The 16,230-nt window shown below is 44.0% G+C and overlaps 1 protein-coding gene across 1 annotated transcript in view; it reads left to right on the forward strand.

Moving 5' to 3' along the window:
• The first annotated feature begins 634 nt into the window (after nucleotides 1-634).
• LOC141964333 (uncharacterized) overlaps nucleotides 635-16,230 on the forward strand; it is a 31,708-nt gene continuing 16,112 nt past the window's right edge. The window contains exons 1-6 of the mRNA XM_074914600.1: nucleotides 635-761; nucleotides 2,045-2,243; nucleotides 5,009-5,228; nucleotides 12,329-12,565; nucleotides 14,014-14,095; nucleotides 15,366-15,575. Coding sequence (XP_074770701.1) covers nucleotides 635-761; nucleotides 2,045-2,243; nucleotides 5,009-5,228; nucleotides 12,329-12,565; nucleotides 14,014-14,095; nucleotides 15,366-15,575 — 1,075 coding nt within the window. The remainder of the gene's footprint in view (nucleotides 762-2,044; nucleotides 2,244-5,008; nucleotides 5,229-12,328; nucleotides 12,566-14,013; nucleotides 14,096-15,365; nucleotides 15,576-16,230) is intronic.

Below are 16,230 nucleotides of genomic sequence, written 5' to 3' on the forward strand. Positions count from 1 at the left end.
GAACCACTGCTCTGAGAAGCACGCCTTTTGGACAGGTTTAGACCTTTCCCTGTTCCCAAAGACATGAACTTATTTGTACAATGCCACTTGGTACCAGGGGAAGGAGCGGTCCTCGGCAACTGGAAGCCCTGGTGCTCTTTTGTAGATGGGGCTACCTGCTGTCCCTCCATTTATCTCGTTGTGCTGGGGAGGTTGTAGAAAGAAACAGTCATAGTGGTCACGTTCACAATAAGGAGACTTGACTCTTCTCTCATTCTGCTTTGAGGATATGTAGTTGCTCACTGTATCCATCTCAGATTTATCCCTTGAAATGCTCAGACAGAAAAGACATTAAAAAAACAGGCACCCTTCTGTCATGCTGCCACTTGGCTAGAAGCTAACCAAGGCTGGGTTAGAACACCCATAAACCCCAGTCTTTGGGGAATATAGCCAGGGTGGCATTTTAAGTAGACAGAAAAAATGTGTAGAACAGAGCAGAGGCACACATGTATTGCCACTTTGCAGTCTGATCCTTTAATGATCTGATTAAAAGCTATTCCTAAAATATGCTGTTGCATTTGCCTTCATACAGCCTTTCTCAACAGTGGGCTATGGGGGAGTTACCTATATGAGGTGATAGCTCTGCGCTCAGGCCATGGAGCAGCTGCATGCCTTCTACAGTGTCCAAGACCCCACTAGAAACCTGTCCTGGGACAGGGACATGGTGTGTGCGGCAACAGCAGTTCACGTGGACAGGGCTTTGCCCTACAGCTGCTGGGCTGGTCCGGGCCAGTTCTCCAGAGGAAATGTGTCCTCTTTTCACCCGCTTCACTTAGTTGTCTGCAGCTTTTCTATCATAAGGAATAAAATTGTGCCAGGGGCAATCTGCTCCACAGATTACTCACAGCCTACCTGCCTTGTGTCTCTCAAACCTGGTCTCACCTGTGCTTTCATAACCCAGCACGTGCTCTTACACTTTAGGAGCGGGGAAGTTTTTCTGAATCATTTTTCCCGCTGTGGGGCCATTGCTCCCTGAGGTCCATGGTTGCATTGCTGTCATATGGGTTTTCTGGGGTCTGAGGGCAATACAGTGCCATGGGAAGTATTCCTTTAGCCCCCGAGGCAGGGTGGTCTTGATCCTGGAGATGTTTCCACAGCCTTTGAAATACTGACAAGTTATTGTATTGTGCATAACTGTTTCTCTTTACCTGAATAATCTACTTTTGGCAGGGTCTGGATTGTGAAAATATGCCGGGAGATTTGCCATGTGGTGCTGATGGGTTCAAGCATAGTCAGTTTTTGTGACCTGAGAAATAGAAAGTTCAGGATAGTGCTTCATCACTGCAAGCTGTTGTGGCAGGTTGGAGGCAGAAGAAGGGTTAGAAGGTGGCGTTCCTGCCAGGATGATTGCTAAATTACCTGCTTAAAATCATTAGTTGAAGAGTATCTTTGATTTTATGCCATCATGGATTTGGCACAATAATTTTTTATTTGAGTGTTTGTCAGTCTGGCTGCAGTAGGACAAGTATAATTGTATTTTGGCCATGAGCATCACGCTTTGCTCTGCAGACTCTGTGCACAGCAGCCTCCATGGCACAGACACGTGTCAGGGGTACCTGTGCACCCCATTGACACGCAGATGGTGGAGATCCTCCTTTTCACAAAGTTAGACCCAGTGCCTGCGTGTCCTGGCCTGAGAGGAACTGCCTGGTTTTGCAAGAGCGGTTTGAGAAGCGCTCTGTTTTCTCCAGGGGAAAAAGCTACCTAGAGGAGTGGGTTTCATATGCAGTTGTTTGGTGTTTAGTGTTTGTCTCAGGCCTTCAAAAGTGAAAATTCATATTTTTGAAATATTTTTCTCTTTTTCCTCTCAGAAAAGGATCAGCTGTAAGGGGAAAAAAGGCAGAATGCATGTGACAAAAATGAATTTGAAGTATAATATTTTTTCAGTTTGGAAAGGTTTCCATGATTGTTTTCATAGTCCTTAAAAAACCTGTATTTTATATGAAAAAAAAAACCACAAACCACTTATCTGCAATCTAGATTTCTCTTCTGCTGATCTGAGCAGTTACAAAATCATTGTTCTTCCTTTTATTTTCCATTTCAGAAACCCCAGCTGGACTCATTGCTGAGAACCTTCTCAAAGCCAAAGAAATCGCCCTCGATGACTCTCGTGTTCCTGAACAGCTCAAGCATTACTTACAAAAAGCTCTTGATGTTGCTCTTGGACTAGACCCTTACCTGGATGCAATGGCATCTTCAAACAGGTGTGGATACTCCTCTGTATCCTTGTGCTTTTTTCTGTGATTGTACAAATATGTTCTTAGATTTTCTGTTCAGAATATGCCATAAATGTGGGGGGCAGTGGAAGGAAGAAGACGAGAGTTAACTGCACCCAAATATATAGCAAAGTGTGCATGGATGTGTGTGTGTCTGTGTGTGCCTATGGCCTTGAGGAGAGGAGGTGAGAACAAAAAGTCCTAACTCTAAGTTTTGGAAGATATTCTACCAATTGACTATTGACTATGGGAATGTCTGCCTTGGAGCATATCCTGTGAAAAATCAGCAAGCCAGCCTCCACACGGTGCCTGCTGAAAGGCTCAGAGAATCAGCCCCTGGATCAAATTGTGCTGGGATAAATAAAGAATGAAGACAACCTGCACCTCTGGATCCACCCTATAATAACAGCCTTTATATGCAGCTTTTATCTCCAAGCACTTAACAAACATTAATTAATCTGCTAACTAAATTACTCTAGTAACTAAACTAATTAATTAAACTAATTTAAGGTATCATTAATTCAGAAGTCCAACTGATACCCTCATTATTCTTTTTTGAGCTACAGTATATTACCCAGCCATGTGGGGTCTGCTAAACAATTCCCATTTATCAGTGTACATTTTGATATGTGGAAAAAGCCAGTTCTGTCTAAAATTGACAATGTGTAAACTGTTCCAGGCTGTGGATTACAGGAACGCTGAGCGTTCGTTCTGTTGCTGAAATAATAGCTGATAGTTGTTTGACTTACGCTTGCTGTACGATAATAGCTATACATTATCTTATTAAAGTTGTTAAAGCATTTGTGAGGGGCAGAAAAGAGGTTATATGAAATGTTCTACTCTTTAAGTCTTGGATTATCTGAGTGTGGCTGACACGGGTTATGAATTCTTTCTCATTTTACTGACGAGTGTGGGGGGGAGCTGGGAAAAAAAAAAAAAAAAAGAAAAGCTGAAATGGCTCTAAATTCTGGCCCGCAGAAGTATCACCAGCCATTCCTGGTTACTTTCTTCAGATAGGGTAATCTAATCTGTCTGGAGGCTATGGGATTCTTCCAGTCATCTATTCCCTTCTCTTTGTAATAGGTAGCATCTCACTTCATCCAGAGATGTTGTCACAGGCCTGGTTTCTGTGAAATAGCATCTGGAGATACCCTGCTTTTCTCAGCATTTTGTGAGGAAAACCATTTTTTCCCCGTCTTACAAAAAATTTTAGTTTTTACATCTTTTCCCATATTCTGCAATGAAACCATTTTTTTTTTTTGGCTGAAAAAACCCCCACCCTAGAGCTGAACAAACCTGGCCAGGTTAGCTGGAGCCATTTACTCCAAAACAGCAGACAGATAGACACGTGTCTGGGACCAACTGGAAATGGGAAAGATTTGGGGTTGTACAGTGGGGAACGCTTTCCTTTGGTCCCACAACCCCTTCTACCCAAGCTCCTATAGCTGGAGAGGCTGCCAGCACCAAGACAGGCCTATTGCCAATCCAGGTCCTTTTAGGACTGTAATCTAGGGATATTTGTAATGCTTCTGGGCTAATTTTTCATGCTCATGAACTTATGGACCTTTTCTAGGAGTTCCCTCTTTGTTGCTGCTTTATATGGAGGATGCTCAGAATTTGGTTGTTATTAAAATGTAGAAATTTATTTCTTTTTCCAGAAAAGCTTCACCTGATCACAGCCCAGGGGATGCTGAAGGAAGTGAAACCAGAGTTAGACTGCAGGAAGAATGTGCCTCTCGCTCCTTGAATGGCAAGTTGGTCATCCAAGAGTATAAAACTGCACCAGAAAGCTTATCACTGAAGTTTCCCTACTCCATCTTGAGCAGGGAAAAGATGAATGCCATGGAAAAGCACAGCAAATGTGGAAAATTACTCAGAAAAACAAGAACTTTCTGGAGGCTTTGATCTTCCTTTTTCATGAATTTTCCCTGTCCCTCGCCTCCCGTGCCCTTGTGCCCACACACACGCTCGTGAGGGCTTTAATTCATGGTGCCAGCCCCATCCCTTAGTGAGCAGCACGGAGATCCTTGTCCTCACTGGAAGGGGAAGGAAGGGAAAAATCATGTTGATTTGGCTTTGGTGGTGTCTGATAGGGGTTTACGTGCTTTTGCTGTAGAGGTGTCCTGTGGCCAAGCACTGTACCTTTTCAAGTAGCAATACCCAGTCTTGTATCCCCTTATAAAGCCTATTACACTAAATCTATTCCCAGATTCATTCTTCCCAGATGTTCCCATCTTTTGAGTAATATATCATCACAGTGAAGTACTCTTATAATGTATTACACTAATACATTGTTCGAAGGACACCACTGATGATAAATTTCTTAAATGATGGTGCTGTCGAGGGATAATGACTCTAAGAGCAAATGCAAGGTAATGTAGTGATTTTTTTTAACCGGGTTCCAGAAAGAATATGGAGACATCTTAAAGCCATTTTCATATGGGGGGAATGTTAAAATATGCAATATTTCAAGCACTATTTAACAAGCACTTGAACAATAGCAGCATTGATGATAAAGGCTCTACATTTAAAACCAGTCCCTTTATTCTGTTTTCTTTTAGCTGCATTTTAGATGAAATTTTGTCAGATTCTGTTGTTAAACCCTTATCTGAAAGTGTTTTAAGACTAGATTTTTTTTTTCCTAATGATCACTTAAAAGCTACATCTAATTTTCATTGTGAACAGGGTACAGTCTTTTCTATGGTTTTATTTTAAAATTTTCTTTCTCATCTTTCAACAGGCCAAATTTTTAGGATGTTTGTTCATATGATCAGAGCCAGGAAGATTTTATTAATTGGCAAGCTTAAAGGTTACAGTATCCTTGCTATTGCAGAAGAATTGCCAGATGATGGCAAAATCTTTGCATGTGCAGAAGCGCCGTATCTCGGAGTGAACAGCCAAGAAGCATTTGATTATTCTTCAGATGGTAAAAAGATAAGCATGCGAGTGGGACCAATGGCAGACACTTTGGAGGTAAAGTCAGTTGGAAGGGGAGTTTGGGAGCTCTTGTGCAGAGCAGATTAAAGAGTTTTGAGTGCAGATGATATTTCTTGCCCACAAAATGCTGAACAGTGACCCTAGTTTGCTTGCAAATATGTGAGCACACCCTTGCATTGGAGTTATTTCTTATTCATGACAATGTGTGATGGGACAGCTCTGTCACACAAGGTTTTTTTTCCTTTTTAACTAAAATATTGCAGCTTTTTGATCAGAGGAACCACAAGCTCTAAATGTAGCTCGATAGGCTTCAATGGCAGAGTTTTACCTGACGTGGGTGGGCTTTGTTTCAGGGTCTCTAATTCCAAATACAGCACGCTGGAAGAGCATCTCTCTGCCCTCCTGAGCCAGCTCTTGAGAAGGACAGATCACTCCCACTGTTCAGAACTGGGAAAGTCTTGAAGAAGTTTGTACTTCAACCAACAACCTCTTGCTGTCTTATACCACTGAAAACACTGTAGGCAATTGGACCTCAAGTTTCTTGCTTCCAGAGCAATGTGATAAGCTTTAGACAAGCAAATGCGTTGGCTGTATTTGTTTCATTCTGACTAGTGACTCTGTCCCAAGAAAGAGAAAAGCTTATGACTGCCAGCAGCTAGAGGAGTCTCACGTTTAATTCCAGTTTATGGATCTCCAGGATGTTGCAGGTCCAGCATGCTAACAGGTGGTGCCTATAGCAGGTTCATTAACTATATAGCTTTTCTATTATTAATGCAAACCAATTTGATCTGATTCCATTTTCAATCTGGATGTGTCAGTGTGAGTTTGACTGTAACTTTATTTGCATTAACAGGTACCATATTTATTTCTAAAATGAAATGGCCACGAGCTTTCTGACCTCTGGCTTTCATGACCTCCAAGTTTGATAAAAAAGAAACAAAGAGCTTTGCCAAGTATATGAATAAACGAAAGGTTACGGATCACCTGCAACGTGCAGCATTTAAAATCCCAGTTTCCCACAGTGAGTGTGAAATTAATTGAATTGCTGTTGCTCTCTAGTGCCCATTCTGTGCAACTGACTTACTGTGACTGAATTAAAATATCTAGAGGCAGGCAGAGTACATGCTGTGTAGAGATTAAAGAAGGGAGCAAAGACATGAAAATTAAATCCTTAAAACAGAATGTTGCAATTGATTTTATAACCTCCAATTGCAACGTGAAGGCACATCCTGACCCCAGTTCTGCAGGTACTCAGGGCTTCAAATAGCTCTTGGAGCTGATGGGAACAGAGATGTTCCTGTTTGGCAGGAGGGATCTCAGCAGTGGGGACACCTCTCTACGCAGGATTTCTGCACGGGGCTCTGAACTTTCGTTGCTCAACCTGGCAGATACTTCATCACTGGTATCAGGACAATCAGGATTGTCCTCCAGGTCTTAATCAACAGTGGCTGTAAATGATGAAGCAACGCATCTGGTTGCCTCTCTGGTGCCTTTGCATTTTGGGCTCACTGAGGTTTGCCTGGCTGGAGTGCGGCAGCCGTGTGGGAACACACCTGGAAGAGGCTCAGGCTGCAGTCAGCATGCTGCATTTGCCCTCCTAGAGAAGACCAGTTTAGGTTGGAGACCAGGCAGGCTTCCTTCATTGCCATGCAGGCCTGCTGAGAGGCAGGAGGACCGGGCAGTCACAGGCAGGAGATGGGCTGGGGATGGCACAGCTGAGCTCTCCCAGCTCAGCTTCATGGGGATGGTGGAGAACAACGGTGTTCCTGTCCCCCACCCTCTGCACAGAAGCTGGTTTAGAGCAGAGCTGGCTAACACCTGCTGAAAAATGTGATGAGATTCAGGAGAGCTGGAACAACATCTGTCAAGAATTGTCTTTATTGTTTATGGTGTCTGCAGCCCTGTGTTTCATTCTTGTTCCTCTAGAGAAATTAGAGGGCAGACATGGTTAGCCACCACTTGCTCTTTGGAGGTGTCTGCTGCAGCTTTCTTGCTGTGGTGACTATGGCTGGATTTTGCTTCCAAGCTGAGTGCAGTAGGGCAGGATTTTCTGCTTATCTGCTGCTCGTCAAAGTTTTGTGGCAGTGCGAGCTCCTGGGAGCAGAGGATTTGCCTCAATGCGCAGGCTCTTTCAACGCACAAAAATGTCATATGATATACAGATAACACTACATGGCAGGGAAGGCCTTTTCTGCTGCATGAAGTTATGATTCAGGAAGTCCAAACTGCCAGAAGGTATACGATGTGCTCTCACTTCTGGTGTAGAACTAGCCCACCCAAGAGTTGAGTCCATCCTAGCCTTGGGTAGAGGGTAGCATCCAAGTGCTGCAGGATGTGTCCAGTGCTGCATCCACATCTGCTGTCGATGCCCTTTACAAGGGAAGATGACAGATGTTGCAGCAGTTGCCACAAGGATGTGACACATCTGTGCCAGAATGCCTGAGACAGCCAGGCCTTTGCAGCACCCAGGTGGCTCTGGCTTTTCCACCTACAACCATGGCTCATCAGGGCTGTGAGCAAGTGCAAAGGCAGCACATCAGTCCATGGTGGCACCTTGACCAGGCTTTCTGAAGCCCCCATTGGTGGGGTTGGCCTATTTCCCTGTCTCTTGTCCCAGATCACAGCCAGCTGCAGAACATCTGGGCTTTTGAGTTGTCAAAGGATGCTAAATACCAGACAGGAGCCAGAGAGTCCAGGTACACAGTGGGGTTCATTTGGTACCTGAGGGCACGGTGGAAAAAATCCACCTTTCCCACATGTGAGGGACAGACACCGCCAAACTAGGTTAGGTCTCCACCAAAGCACGAAGCTGACATACACCATGGTACGAACCTCTGTTCCCAGTCACCTCAGTAATTTTTATATATTTTGAAATGTGGACTGAGGGGAAGCCTTTCCTTGGGTTCAGTCTCTGATACAGGTGCTTTCAGTGGAAATTAGCTACCTCTTCAACATGTACTGGGACAGCATTTAAAAACCTTTCCTGACAAGCTCCTTAAGTCTGTTGTGCTGAGCCTGAATAATGTTCCTTGCCATGCATCAGCTCTGAGCAAGAGGCCTGATCCTGCACAAAGAGCTTCCTTTAATTCCCAGTGGACTTTTGGTTGAACAATGGATGCAGGATTGAGTCCGGAGGGAATGCAAACTATGAGGAAATTATTCCCCTCCATGATTTTGATCCTTCCATTTTAAAATTGAAAACTCAACACAGAAAATAACACTATGTTTGCAGCAGATTCTGCTGATTGCAGGGCATTGTGTAAGCATGTCGGGGTTTTCTTTTTTCTTTTTTCCCTCCTTTTACCAGACAGAATAGGTGAAGAGGTTGAGCTGCAGATCTCATTTCTCCTGTTTTGCTGCTTGTGAAGTCTGCCAACAGAATCCACCTTGACAAAGTCAAGGACTCTGCGTTTAATGTTGAACTGAGTGAATAAATTATGCATGAAATTGTGTCGGAGTCTCTAGTGTGCAGAATTGCTCCTTTTGATATGAAAGGTTAATTCAGAAAGGAGTCCAAAATAGCTGGAAATTGTGGGGATAAGTGGATAGTATTCACTGTTGTGAGCTGTTATTACTAGAAATTGCATTCCCTCTCTAGCTTCCCTAGAGATTTAGCTTTGCCGGTGAATATAAACTGTACTCAATAGAATAGCATTTAGGAGTAACAAGAGTGTATGTCCACATACAGTAAAATATTCTAATGGTGTTTTAAAAGGAAGCTGTACTTTTTCATGTATTCTGTGTACCCTAAGGATGGATTGCTATTACATTTAGGTCAAGAACAAGGCATAGGGAAGGTAATAAGTTTTGAGTACATCTTTATTACAAATATGCTGACTGTATGATCCATATCAAAGGAACTGGACAGTCATTTTTTTTCTGATTAAGTTTGTATGTGCCTTATGAGAGAGTGTTGTCTCTGATCAGGACTCCAATCAGATTTTCTCTGAGCTTTGACAGAAGATTCGTTCATGTTTTTAAATGGGATGTCCTCTCCCCAATCTTTTCCTGTATCCATCAGGAGTGCTGCTGTGCCCTTTCCCATGCTTGCTTTTGGTGCACCTCCTCTATGGAATGCAGTGCTACAAGTTTTTTTTCTTTTTTTTTTTTAATCCAATAGGAAGTTAATGACTCACTGTAAGCAAAAGCATTAATTTTAGCCAAGTTTGCTCTGAATTAAGACACTTCTTGTTGCCATCTGTTACTGTCTATGATGCCTCTGTAGCAAGGAGCAGGGATTGCACTGTAAACATTCAGGAAATTAGTTTCAGCGGGATATTTTGCAAGCAGATTATTTCCTTCTGGATCTCAGCTTTCCTCACAGTTGGAGATGTTTGGGCTCTGCCTCTCTCCTATCAAAGGACAAAGGCATCTCCAACGTGCTGTGGGGTCCCAGGCAGGACCTGGTCCAGTCTGCTCTGGGAAGACAAGGGTAGTCAGTCCCTCCTCTTAACTCCCCTCATCCATTTGGAGAGGGACAACAATGAGTTCTCTTCTCCATCACTGCACCGATATTTCCGGTAGCTCCACAGTCAGAGCTACCGGCAGAGCAGCTTTTTTTCTTTCTGGGTGTCTTGGTTCAGCAATGGGTGCTGGCAGTGAAGAAACCCTCTCTGGTGTGGTACCCTGGCCATGGTGACCACCTGTCCACGTGACCCGTGCTCTGCTAGCCACAGAGCTCTAGGAAATGGAGCACTTTCCCGTTCCTTGTGGCTGTTATCCTCTTGTGTAGAGTCTGCTCTAGATGCAAAGCTGGTTCAAGGAATTTCATGGATTCCCCTTACAGGCCTGGAGCTGTTTCCAGCTAAATATGGAAAACCCAACAGCTATCTTGAAGCTGTGGAAGCAAGAAGCTCAAATGATGGCAGAGTCACGGTACAAACTCCAGGGCAGTGATTCAGGCATTTCCACATAGGTGTCTAGTGCTAGGTATCTAAAAGAAATGAAAGGTGCCCAAGTGACCTTCACGGCTGGCCATTCAGGGCTTGATGAACTCTCAGAAGAGAAATGCCTTCCAAACAGCGGCCTCCCACACCCAGGCAGTGCAAGGACAAGATAGGCATGTGCTGGATACACATACAACACAGGCACCCTCCTGGGATGAAAGCTGTGAAGTTAAAAGGTGGTTTATCTGTATCAGAAGATAGATAAGAAGGAGATAAGCTGTCAGCAGGTAGAGAGTACAGAAAGAGGGCTGAAATGAGAAGTCCGGCTAATATCCAAAAAGCTACACAACTCCATATGGACCTAATGAAGTCAATGCATAAAAGTGAGATTCTTTTTCATTAGGGAGCCATACCACGGAGCAGTAGTAACATATGTTCAGAGATGGCCACATCTGCTTCGGAATGTCTGCCCCCCACCTTCTCCGCCCGGGAAGGTTACAAGTCAGAAAGTAGTGATAAGTCATGATAATTACTTGAATTTGGCTTTGGCTCTTCTCTCTGGGGAATGAGACCTTGAATCTCTCTTCCTGATGGACTCCTCCTCCCAGCTTTCATCTTCTGACCCTTCCCTTGTGTCTACGTTGGACAGACTGACTGAGTTGCAACCTGATATAAGATGCTCTTCCACAGCAGCAAAAAATGTACCTGCTGCTTTCCCCCAACACAGCTCAAGAGGCAACCAGGGCAAAATTTTCTTATTGGTCATGAAATGAAAAGATGAATCCCAGGAAACCAGATGTCCCAGTTTCTGCTACATTTATTATAAACCAGTCTTAAGGTCTTCTTTCATTATTGTGTAGTATCAAAAGGTGTTCTAAATGTGGACTCATGAATGCTTTTGGCAGAGCTTCTGTGCTATCAAGCATCTGCAGTTAAGTGTGACTATCCAGGCTCTCAGGCAGGCTTAGTTTCTTAACCACTAACAAGCTCACAATGACACCAGTTTGCACAATAGAGTAATTCAGAGCTTCAACTATCCACTTTCTGCTATTTTCTCATCTGAATGATGCACCCCCTGCTTCAGAAAGGCTCCTGAAATCTCTGTTTGGGAGCCATCAACCTCACTCTCAAAAACAAATTAGTTTTTCACATTCTGTTGCCATTTGTTATTGATGCTTTCTCTCGTACATCTCAGGGGATCGCTCATCACTCATTGTGCACAATGTCTCCAAACACAAAAGGGAAATCTGGATGCAAGAAGTACTGTTAAAAGTTGTGGTAGAAACAGTGAGTTCTGGAAAACATAATTGTTTCTCTTTTCACTCAAAATGCCAAGACTTGAAAGCATTTCTGCTTGCCGAGATAGGTGGATGAGCCGTTGTTTCATTGCAACGCACACAGATGCAGTTAAATAGTCCCAGATGGAATCTGAAATATTCCATAGCAGCCTCTTGGGCAGCGAGTGCATTAACTGCCACAGGAGAAGGCTGTAAAGGCTCCCATCTGGTCATCCATCAACACTTTTATACATTATCATCAGCAGCCTGCTTGGAGGGAAGGTGTGCCACATTTCTGAAAATCCAATTAGATGATAGCAGCCAGTTCTCTTTTATCCTCTCTGTTGCTGAGCCATCCAAAGCATTTTTTTAGATTAAAGAAACATCATTTTCCTTCATAGGAGCTGTGCTGCTTTATCTCTATCATGACCTGTTCTTTTATGTGCTTTACAATTCTATTATTAATTGGGATTTCAACCATTTTCTGCTACTGAAGTGGGACTCACCAGTTTGCAATTCCCAGAATCAGCCTTATGCCTCTTTTTCCCAGACTAATATAATTGCCACTCTTCAATTTGTTGATGGTAACTCTTTTGAGAAGAGATAACTTATTGCAGCGCCTTAGACACAGGGTTTGATGCTAGTCCTCTACCTTACCCTGATGGGTTGATTTGCTTTGACTCTAGAAATGCAAATTTTTCTGCTGTGACTCTCAACCACAAGGTGGGATGAGTTATCCTCTTTTATATCCTGAGTTTCTTTGAGAAGTTCAGAGTTTGGGCACCAGCAGTGCTGAAAAATTGTTTGCAAAGCATGGAAAACTCCCGAGATCTCCAGAATTAATTCTAGCAATTTTACCTTAAAAGAACAGGGTTCCCTCTGGTTTGGGTTTTATGTAAAGGAGATTTCAATGGCAAGAATTTAAATTTTCAGGTAAATAATTAGTGTTTTCTCCAACATAATTTTTTTCCAGGCATTACATGCTGAGGATGAGCACTTTGATATAGTCTTTATTGATGCTGATCAAAGGAACGCTGTTAACTACTACAGCTTTGTCATGGATAACCACTTGCTGAGAATGGATGCAGTGATCTGTGTAGAGAATACACTCATGAAAGGACAAGTCTACCTGGAGAACATATCTGATGAAAATGTACTAGCTGTCAGAAAATTAAATACAGTGATTAATTCAGATCCTCGTGTTGAGCAGGTGAGTGCAATGCAATTGGTTAAGGTGCCTGTGGTACTGTATCTACGGATTCTGCAAAGCGCTCTTTAAAATGTTTCTTTTGTTGGTGCCATTATCCAGAGGACCTAAAATGAACTCAAATTTTATTATAATTCACCTCACTTGAGCTCTATGTATGAGTTTCTATATTCAGAAATGGTCCCTACTGTCTGTCTACATCATATAGAGTGTTAAAGGCAAGATAAAAGTGGAGCACTTAAGGGTGAATAATCAGCTCTGCAGTACAACCAAAGAACTGCTGCTCTGCTTTAAAGGCTCTGGAGGCTGTAGGGCACCACCAGCACAACAGGAGTCAACAAAGTCCTACTCCAGCAGGAGAAAAAGAAAGACGTAATAGGATGCATAAACAATATGCTGTGATTTTTAGAGGCAAAATTAGACACATATCCTCCAGGGCTTTAAAAGCTGGCGTGAGTGATGCTACCGCAGGGCAGCAGCCACCGGCCTGCAGAGCTTGTTCTCATGCCATGGCTGCACTGGGGTGGCAAGGGGCTGCTATGGCTGGGGGGAGGCACCGAGGATGGCCTGATCTCTGCCTGCCCTTCTGTGCTGTAAGGCTGGTCCCATGGTGGGAGCAGTGAGGGCTGCCACCCCCCTGCCAGCACCTCCTCCCACACCCCCTTGCCATAGCTCTCCGCAGCATAGGGGTCTCGCGGCCATGCCCAGAGGGTTTTGGGGTGGCCTCATAGGCTTAAGATCCTTGTCTATCTGCAGGTCCGACAGCCTCTAGAGGTGCCTCCTGTGATTTTGTATTTATTCTATCATCAATGCAACTATCAGCTAATGTACCAGGAGCAACAGCTTTTCTTTGCGGAAGAGGGAAAGAGTAATGACAATCTTCCATCCCCTGAATCTTACTGTTAACCATACAATGCATGTAAATAGCATGTTGTTTCCATAACTAATGTTCTAATATTGGTGTTGAATCCCCAATGCTGAGTGCAGCTTTTGCTGAAGTGTCAAGATAACAGTATCGAGAAGGTAGGTGGGAAAACCCACTGACATTCATCTATGGGTGCAGGACAAATGATCTAGTAAATGCTGAAGAACTGCAAGGTTGCTATTATGGTGCTAAACTCCAAGAATAAGACTGGAATATCCTCATGACAGCATTAGCCAGGCAGTGGAAACCCAGAAACCTCAGCAGCTGGCACTGATTTAGAAAACGGAGACAAAATCACATTTTTTTTTCCTGGCATTTGTGGAAGACGGGAGTTTGGAAGAGGAATGTGAGCAAATACGAATGCCTGACATATTTGTGTTAGAAGGAATTTCCGCTAAAGAATAGGAGTAGGAGAAAAGCTACTGTGGCCTAAGGAAGGACTATCCTTCATAAGAGTGGAATTTGGGTGATAGGAAGCCAGGTGCAAATCAGTTGAGAACTGTGTGTGCATGTGTTATATTTGCAGATAATTTTACCTGTGCAGAATGGACTGAGCATCATTCGAAGGAGCCTCGCGCCTCCAGATGCGGTGATTGAATCCAAGGTGTGTATTTCCTCTGTGGGAGCACTTCTGGGAAAATTTTGACTCTGCTGAGGACAGTGACAAAATAATTTCCAGGGGTTTGGTGGCAAGAGCCCAAACCTGCGATCTGTCGTGCCGTGGTGCTGTGCAGCACAGATTTACCAGCTTAGGGCTTGGCACATATTAGCCTCACTAGTCCAGGGTTACGCTAAACCTATTAAATGCTGGTTCTTTGAGAAGTCTTCTGGATCAGCCATGCTGGTGCTGTGATAAATCCCCGGAGCAGCTGGCATGCTCCTCACCGAGTGACTGTGCCCGGTGCTCTCTGGTCCTTCCCGTGCAGGGGAGTGTGAGCAGATGGCGCCGGGGCCCAGCCATAATGAACCAATGCAAGATTTCTGAGGTAGCTCTTTTTGTGCCCAAATGCAGCACATGATGCGCTCCTGTGGTTTCTGAGCTGAATATTTTCATGGCCTTAGATTTTGCTTGTCCTGTGGAAAAGATAGTGCTTTTATCTTTCTCCGGTTTATGTAGTGGGCATCATCCAGCATCATGAAATTCCCATCTGGAATCATAATGGCCTAACTCAGTAAATACAGACTAAAGCATCCTCATTGTTTTGCATTTTCTGAGTGCTCCTAAAGCTACACCCACTGGTAATTCCTGGCATTTCAAACTCAGTATCTTAAACATCTTGTATTTTCCATTTTGATTCCAGTCAGGGGGAAATGATGTATGGCAGCTGATCAGATGACAGCTTGGTTTAAGTTATTGGCTGATATCTTTATTTGCGCACCAGCCTTGTTGAAGATATTTTGATTGCACTCTACTTGAGCCAAATCCTGCCTTTGGAAACTTGTTCTTAGCCTCCCTGCTTCCCTGAAGCCAGCTGAGCCTGAGGGCAGGATTGGGCCCTGGGGGTGAAATAACTGGAAGACTTAATAAGTCATCTTCTAAAACATTGTACCTGACCCATCTGCCACAGGAAGCTGGATCAGGAAATAATATACCCTACTCTCATGTAAGTGGAGAGGTTGGTGCATCTACCCAAACCGCAGCCCTTCTGCTCCATTGTCTTGCACCTTGGTGCTCCTATTGAAACTCGTATCTGTAGGGATAAGGGCGCTTTTTGGCTTGAATTAATCATACTTTTCTATTAAATAATGGGACAAGAAGACATGGATCCCTGTTCGTGCTCCCACCTCATTCTCACAGGCAGAGACCTTCATAGCTGCCACTTACTGAGCTTTGCACCTTATTGTGCGATATATGTATGTTTCTGTTTTAGAAAGAAGTGGTGACAGATGACATCTTCTGGGGTTATAACAGGCGCCGCATCCTTGACCAGCTGCGTTTGGATGGCAAGGTGGCCTATGTGACCGGCGGAGGGCAGGGAATTGGAAGAGCCTTTGCTCATGCCCTGGGGGAAGCCGGTGCTAAAGTAGCCGTTGTGGATCTGGTCCCTGCAAAGGCAGAAGCGGTGGCGTGTGAGCTCAGCCTCAAAGGTAAGCACGGGACTGACCTGCAGGTCCTGATGTACACTGTCCTGTGATGAGTACTGTAAGGGACTGCTTTCCTTGTTCAAACCCGACCCTTTTTCTGCAGTGCAATTATCTTCCACCCAGCCCTGATGCGGAATAGGTTAGAGCAGAATATTTTCAAACAGCAAATACATGCCATGGTCACAAAGCTTCTCCCACCCAGGCTGGATACCAGCATCGTCTCAGCAAACAGTCATTGATATCACATCATCTGCGAGAGTTATTTATCAATATAAACTCAACCAGAGAGGCAAAGTCATCCAAACAAAATTCCTTGCCAAGAGTGCCCAAAGGAAAGACAGCAGTGAGCCATGACTGACAGGGACAGAGAAGGGCCACCTCTTGCAGATGAGATCTGTATAATCTGATTGAACAGAGATGGTGTTCCTCAGAGTAAACCCTGCAGCAGCCAAGGCACCTCAGGCTTCACTAGGGATGGATGACAGACATGGCCTATGAACTCATTAGCACATACCCTCTCCATAGCACCTCTTCCATACCTAATGTCTGGACCATGAGCCAAAACACCAAAACAAGGTAGAGGTATAATATTATCAGCTTAAATCTCTCATTGTGTCCCCAAATGGAAACAAAGTAATTTTTGAAATCCTGAGCTATA

The sequence above is a fragment of the Athene noctua genome, chromosome 10, assembly GCF_965140245.1.
Source record: "Athene noctua chromosome 10, bAthNoc1.hap1.1, whole genome shotgun sequence".
Lineage (NCBI taxonomy): Eukaryota > Metazoa > Chordata > Aves > Strigiformes > Strigidae > Athene > Athene noctua.